The sequence below is a fragment of the Oryx dammah genome, unplaced genomic scaffold, assembly GCF_014754425.2.
Source record: "Oryx dammah isolate SB20612 unplaced genomic scaffold, SCBI_Odam_1.1 HiC_scaffold_20, whole genome shotgun sequence".
Classification (NCBI taxonomy): Eukaryota; Metazoa; Chordata; class Mammalia; order Artiodactyla; family Bovidae; genus Oryx; species Oryx dammah.
Genome location: NW_024070204.1, coordinates 1,068,127 through 1,075,438, shown reverse-complemented (window position 1 = coordinate 1,075,438; position 7,312 = coordinate 1,068,127). Strand labels below are relative to the sequence as shown.

Genomic DNA, 7,312 nt, shown 5'->3' with positions numbered 1-7,312 from the left:
ATTAAAAGTCCTTCCGTCCTCGGTGACTAAGAAACTCAGTGCGTCGGGGCGATGTTGACTGCTCCTCGGAGGAAATTCATTTGTTCCGGCCGCGCGCCCTCCGCCCCGGGCGGCCGGCCGCCTGTCCCCGCCCCGCCCGGCCGGGCCGGGGCCGAGTGACCCCCGCGTCTGCGGCCGGGCCGGGCTGCGCGGCGTGGGGCTGACGTCAGAGCCTCCGCCGCTTAAAGCCGCGCACCGCTGACTTGACGGATTCGCACGAGTCATTTTTTTCCTTTTTTGCAAAATATGTATTTGTGTCGCCGCTGCGAGTCCGGTCGGTCCCACTGTCCCCTCCAGGCTCCGGACTGTGAAGCTGAGAGGATCGCCGCGGTTCACTTTCCTCTCCACTTAGAAAAGTTTACCGAGCTTCCGGCTGCATTAACCGGCTCTTCTGCTTCGCCCTCCCAGTGTCTAGAAGCCCGCGCCCCCCCAGCAGTGGCCACGCCACGCCGGCCCCCTCGCTCAGGACCCTGCCGGCCCCGCCTGCCGGCCCCGCCCGCCGGCCCCGGGCCCGCCATGTCCTACCCGCAGTTTGGGTACCCCTACTCCTCGGCACCCCAGGTAAGGGGGCCCCCGCTAGACCAGCCACCCGCTGTCACCTCCCAGCGAGCGGGGCCTGTGCCACGCACCCCTCTCGACCCACCTTGGGACGGGCAGAGGCCGGAGGAACACCGACGGGCTGGGCCCCCATTTCCCACTTTTGTTTGTCCTCCACCCTCTCCCGGGCTCCAAGGCCGTGCCCCGGGGAAGCTGGGGACCCAGGAGAGAGGAGGCACCCGAGGGCGTGCGCGCTGAGGCCTTGGAAACCCCCAGGGGAGGGTGTGACCATCCGGCCAGGAGACGCTGGGCCCCACGTGTCCGGAGGAGGCCGGGTGCACTTGCGTCGTGGAAAGGGGCGCGCGGACCTGCGTGGACGGTGGCAGCGCCGCCCGAGACGCGGAGTGCGCGCCCCCAGGGCTGTGCGTGGGGTGGACGCAGGCCCAGGGGCCCAGCCTCGAGTCCGGGGGGCCCCCCTTCCTCACCCCTCTCTCCCCCAGTTCCTGATGACCACCAACTCCCTGAGCACGTGCTGCGAGTCCGGCGGCCGCACGCTGGCCGACTCCGGGCCAGCTGCCTCGGGCCCAGCGCCCGTCTACTGCCCGGTCTACGAGAGCCGGCTGCTGGCCACCGCACGCCACGAGCTCAACTCGGCCGCGGCGCTGGGCGTCTACGGGGGCCCCTACGGCGGCTCGCAGGGCTACAGCAACTACGTGACCTACGGCTCCGAAGCGTCCGCCTTCTACTCGCTGGTAAGGGGAGGGGGTGCCTCGCAAACCTTCTTACTGCCACGCTCGCCCCGACCGCCCTATCTGCCAAACTCACTTTCCCCAAACTCTGGAGGCGAGGGGCGAGTCCCCTGGGGCCCGGGCGCCGCACCCTGCCCTAACCCTAGCCTCCAAGCCTGGTCCTTCGGAGCGCACCAGCCCCAGGGCCGGGGGCTTCTGGCGGGTGGGGCCTCGCACTGAACGTGCGTATTGTTTTGTCTGCTCTCTATTGAGCTGGGATTAGATACGTGGTTCTGTCGCAGCTCGCTCGGGCCTGTCCCCCACCCGGCCTCTTACCCCCCTTCTTCTCCTCGCTGGGCTCCTCCCCATTCCCACCCTCCCTTCGCCCTGCGCCCCGCCCAGTTGCTCCCGCCCGCAGCCTCTTCCCCTCTCATTCCCTGACACCCCAATTCTGCTCCTCCTCCTTCCACATCTTGGGGCTCCTTCGCTGCCTGGGCCCGAAGGGCAGCCTGGGACCGGGCCAGGCGGCTGGGGGTGGGGGCGGGATGGCGGCTGCCCAGGGTCCTTCGGGAAGCCAGCCGGAGCCAGCGTTCCTAGGGGAGGGGTCGAGCTGGGCTGCATCCCGGAAGCTGCGACCCCAGGCTCACCGGCTCCTACAGAACAGCTTCGACTCCAAGGATGCGCCGGGATCTGCGCATGCGGGCCTCGCTCCCGCCGCTGCCGCCTACTACCCTTATGAGCCGGCTCTGGGCCAGTACCCGTATGACAGGTGAGGCCACCCGCCACGGCCCCCTCAACCCCCCGACACCCGACCCCCGCAGTCCCGCCCCCGACACCCGACCCCCGTGCCACTCCCCTTTTGAAAGTTTGGGCAACTGAGCGAGCGGTCTTTCCCAGGTCAAGCTCCAGCTGACCCGGGGTTGGGCGCACCCGCCTCCTAGCCAGCCCGTGTCGCCACAGCCTAAAGGCTAAGCCGTCTCCCTGCGTGGCACCCACGCCGCCTTACTTGGCCGCCTCCCCCACCTGGAGAGGTGCAGCCTGTGCGGTGCGTCCCGGCCCAGCCCAACGCCCCTACAGGGGCCCCCTTGCGCACCCGCAGACCGCAGGCCTTCATGGAGCGATGGGCACCCGTAACTGCAGACCTCGCATGTAGACCCTGCGGGTACTATGTCCCCACAGGCGCTCGGGACCATTTCTGCCCACGGGTGGGTGGTGCGTCGTTGGGTTCTTCGCGTCCCTGCGATATGCTTTCCTGGTTTCAGGATCAAAGGGGCCCAAAAAAGGACCTTGCAGAGACATGGGTGTCTGTAGGGTGAGAGAGACCTGGCTGGCCTTGCGCCAGGCTTCTCCTCCACCCACTGGGACCTCTCTGGCTCCATATAGGTTTAATCAAATGTAAACTGAAAAGCAGCGCCCACCTGGGTAAAACCCATTCCACCATAAGCACACAACCACCCCCCTCCCACGACCGGGATCGAAAGCCACGTGGGCCTGGCCCTGGCCGCCCCCGCCCACGGTGCGGGCCGCTGCCGGCGCCCCATTGCCCAGCTTGTCCCCAGGTATGGGACCATGGACAGCGGCACGCGGCGCAAGAACGCCACGCGCGAGACCACCAGCACGCTCAAGGCCTGGCTGCAGGAGCACCGCAAGAACCCCTACCCCACCAAGGGCGAGAAGATCATGCTGGCCATCATCACCAAGATGACCCTCACGCAGGTCTCCACCTGGTTCGCCAATGCGCGCCGGCGCCTCAAGAAGGAGAACAAGATGACCTGGCCTCCGAGGAACAAGTGCGCAGATGAGAAGCGGCCCTACGCCGAGGGCGAGGAGGAAGAAGGGGGCGAGGAGGAAGGCCGGGGGCAGCCCCTCAAGAGCACCAAGGCTGAAGGTACCTGGGAGGCTGGCGGTGCGGGGCCTGGGCTCAGGGCGGGGCCTCCCTGCGCCTGCTCGCGTGTTCTTGGACCTCTAAAGGCGTGGGATAAGGCAAGCCCCTGGGCCTAAGCTGCGAATGGCGTGCCCTGGCCCCGAGGAACTGAGGCTGTGTGAGCCAGGGGACCCGAGCAGTGAGCTGGGAGCTCTCGAAAAACCACCCCGTTTGGTAGGAGGCCGGAATCAGATTGGTCCCGGTTCGCGGCACCAGGAGCCTAGAGGAGATGGGAGCTAGAGGAGACTCGCACGTGCTTTTCCTCGATTCAAAGTGGCCCCTAACCACGCGCTCAGAACCGGGAAGGAGGGTACCGGGTTCGGCGAACTGCCACCCCGTCTCCCTTCACTGGCCACTCCTTCTCTCCCGGCAGAGCCCATCGGCAAAGGCAAGGACCTGGAGCTCAGCGACTTGGAGGACTTTGACCCCCTGGAGGGAGAACCCCCAGAGTGCGAGCTGAAGCCTCCCTTCCAGCCCCTGGACGGCGGTCTGGATCGCATCCCCACCGGGCCGGAAGGGCCCAGCGCCCCGGGGAAGGAGGCTCCAGGCGCCCTCCGGCTGCCCCTGGCCTCCGGGGGCGGGGCCGCTCTGGACCAAGACCTGGAGAGGGCCCGGAGCTGCCTCCGGAGCTCGGCGGCCGGGCCGGAGCAGCCGGTGGGCGCGGGCGCGGGGAGCGGCCCGCAGGCCTGTGAGTCCAAGCTGGGCTTCGCTCCCTCCGGGGCGTCGGCCGGCCTCGAGGCCAAGCCGCGCATCTGGTCCCTGGCACACACGGCCACCGCGGCCGCCGCCACCGCCTTCAGCCAGACTGAGTTTCCCTCGTGCATGCTCAAGCGCCAAGGGCCCCCCGCGGGCCCTGCGGCCCCCTCCTCGGCACCCGCCTCCTCCTCGCCTGCGGGCCCAGCCCCCGCCGGTGCCCTGGACAGGCACCAGGACTCCCCGGTAACCAGTCTCAGAAACTGGGTAGACGGGGTCTTCCACGACCCCATCCTCAGGCACAGCACTTTGAACCAGGCCTGGGCCACAGCCAAGAGCGCGCTCCTGGACCGGGGGCCGCTGGGCCGCTCGCTGGGGGCGGGCGCCAACGTGCTGACCACGCCCCTGGCGCGCCCCTTCCCGCCCGCCGCGCCCCCAGACGCCCCCGCCGCCGGCGCCGCCAAGGACCTGCTGGCCGTGCCAAAGGCCGGCGGCAAGCCCTTCTGCGCCTAAAGGGCAGGGCGCCGGGGCGAGGAGAGAGCCGGCGCTCAGGCCGCAGGCGCGAACGTGGCCTACCCTTTTTTACCGAGTGTCCAAAGCGAGGCGAAAGGGCGGCGCAGCTCAGGCCGCCAGCCCTCCCCGGAGGGAGCGTCTGAACTCGGGCTCCCGGGGCCACGGACAGGAGTCGGCCGGGCCCTCCCCAACCGAGGGACCCGGCCGGACAGGGCTGCTCTCAGAGCAGCAGGGAGACACCCTGAAGCATAAAGTTTACGTCCAAAAGTTTACATGCGAAGACGCGTCGTTCGAGGCCCGTTCGTGTTGCTGTCCCCTCTGGGTTTGAGGCTTGCCGCTGTTCCTCGTGAAGACTCTTCAGCCTGCTGACCTTCCGATTTCATCCTCAGCACATACTTTTCACCAACAGCACTTCACCGAGTTTCCACTTGCACACTCTACCCGATAAAATTGTTTTTTTTTAATGTATGTTCACACCAGTAATTGCCTGCTTCAGAGGCTGATATAACGAAACCAATAAAACCGAGTGATGGTGTTTGCATTGCAAAACGAGCAGTTGTGAAGCCCAGCGACTTGGAAACGTGAGCGAGAAGCTGCCCATCTCCCCATCCCCGAGGGCAGCAGCGGGGCGGCTTACAGAGCCCAAGGCCGAAAGTGAAGCATTGTTTCAGAAAACAGTCACACTAAACAGGATTCTGTAGTGTTTCCGATTAGAAGGTGATGAGAGACCCCAAACTTTTCAACTGTCCTCCAGTGCCAGACCCCAGAATTTTGAGAAAGTAAAAGTTTATTTGGCTAGATTAGAAAACCTGTTAAACTTCCAAATTCCCTGGGACTGTGCCCTGATAGGGGAGGGGTGTGCGGCCACTACTGCCTGCCCTCAGCCCCGCCTGGGCAGAATGAGCTTCCTCCCTCGGCCTTGGGCCTCCGAACTCCCCCGGGAAGGGGGTCGTGGGATCGAGGCGGGGCGTCAGGAGGCGGGGATGGGGGACCTGCCCCTATGCCTGCAGCTCCCGTCGAGAGAGGGATGAGCTTAGTAGACGGAAGACCCCAGGCAGAGCTGGAAGGAAGGGAGGTGGGGGGGAACGTGAGCCTTCCCCGCCTCACCTAGCTCCTTGCAGACCCCCAGCTTTGCTCATAAACTCGCTGACTCCCTCCCCAAGGTGGACTCTGCGGAGTTCCCTGCCCCCCCCCCCCACCGCGGGCTTCTGCCCCCCATCACCCCACCCAGCTCCTCCTCCCCACGTCTCGCAAGCGCCCCTCGAAGACCCCAGAGGAGCTCGCACTGGACTCAGCGCTGGCCCTCGCCTGCCAGCTAAGGCTCCCCTGGGCCTCACAGCTGTCCCAGGTGCCCAGAGGAAGGATGGGCCGCCAGACAGGAGCCTGCGAGGGTGCAGCGGCCCGATCGTGCTTCGGTAAAGAAACGGTAGCCCTTGGTCCGCAGGTGGACAGACGCAGGCCGCAGAGACGCCAGCTGAAGACGAGAGTCGCCCCGCCGACCTGCAGGCAACCTTCGAGAGACCCAGGAGGCCCGGCCCTTCTTTGGGAGGGGCTGGGGGCCCCGTGGGTCCTGGCCACCTGGGAAAGGTCGGGCGGTCAAGGCGCTGGAAAGCGGGCCCTGTGGGGTGAGTGTCCCACCCGGGAGAGGGAAACCGCGAGGGGCACCCCTGAGAGGTGGCCCCTACTGGTGCGACCTCGAACCCCAGGCCTGGAGCGGAGGGCGCGGGCGCAGGCCCTGCGCCCCGCCGGCCCCGCGGTAATTGGATTGTACCGCCCGCGCGCTGTCACCGTATTGACTTTCGCTCTCTTGGATGATATTATCCGGACTCGGAAGCTCGCCGCTGATGTGTCTGTCAAAAGGCTGTGGCGGGAGCCCCCGGCCTGGCGAGCGAGCATCAGCCAAGATAATTTGAAGTGAAATTTTCATTTTGACAGTAAACCCCTCAATTTCTAAAGGCTCCGCGCTCCGAGAGCTCGCTGGCAGGGGGAGGCTTTGCAGAAAGCCCACGTCTTAGACTGAAAAGGGCAAAAGAACTCGAATTAGTTGTAATAGATAAAAGGGCAAAAATAAAGAGTCAAGGGTGCTTGACAGTAATAGCGAAAGTGGAGTCTCGGGGGAGATACTGCGGTCGGGGCTGGGGCGCCAGGAATTTTAATGCGCGGCCGACGTGCGCGCCCCCACCCCGCCTTAGACAAAGCTAGACATTTTCAGCGAAAACAAGGTTTCGAGGATGCAGGAGGCTTAGCTCCGCAAGACAGGAGCTGCGGAGCCAGAAACCCCAGGAACCCCGGGCTGGGGCTCCTGCCGGCCCAGGCTGTGGGCCGCGCGCGGCTGTGCGCGCGCAGCGGTCCGGCTGGGTCCGACTCTGGCTCCTTCCCGAGCGGGCCCTCCTGGGATCCAGCCCAGGCGACTCCAGCAATCCCAGCCCGTTGCCCCAGGGACCCCAGGCTCCTGACATCGCCAGGGCGCAGAGGCCCCGCGTGTCCCCGCAGAACCCCCCCACTGGCTCACCGGAAGGGTTTATTGGAAACAGAAATGGTATGAGATAAAGACATCAAGCGGAGAGCCGGGATGCAGCCGCATCCCAGGGGCGACTCGCCCAAAAGATGCCCAAAGCTGGAGCCGTCACGTAGACGCACACCCGTCATCTTCGGGGTACACGCTGGCAGGGTCACTCACCCACCCTCTGGCTGATCTTCAGAGCAGGGTCGGGCTAGCACAAGCGGGGCGGGAATGCAGGTTTAGGCGCGGGCGCGGCGGGGCGAGGCCGCCGTCCGTGGGGCCGGGGGAGCGCTTCCCTCCCAGGGAGGCCGTCAGAAGGGCGCGGGCCCGAAGCTCTCAGCCGCTCAGGCGTGGCGAATTCAAACACACCAAGGA

At 66.1% G+C, this 7,312-nt stretch overlaps 1 protein-coding gene across 1 annotated transcript; it reads left to right on the top strand.

Annotated features, from left to right (window-relative positions):
* The first annotated feature begins 232 nt into the window (after positions 1-232).
* On the top strand, positions 233-4,983 carry IRX4 (iroquois homeobox 4). The gene is made up of 5 exons (XM_040262244.1): positions 233-600; positions 1,077-1,328; positions 1,964-2,073; positions 2,864-3,192; positions 3,602-4,983. Exons 1-5 carry the CDS (start codon positions 286-288, stop codon positions 4,432-4,434), a joined length of 1,839 nt encoding a protein of 612 aa, XP_040118178.1. The 5' UTR covers positions 233-285; the 3' UTR covers positions 4,435-4,983.
* The last annotated feature ends 2,329 nt before the right edge of the window (positions 4,984-7,312 follow it).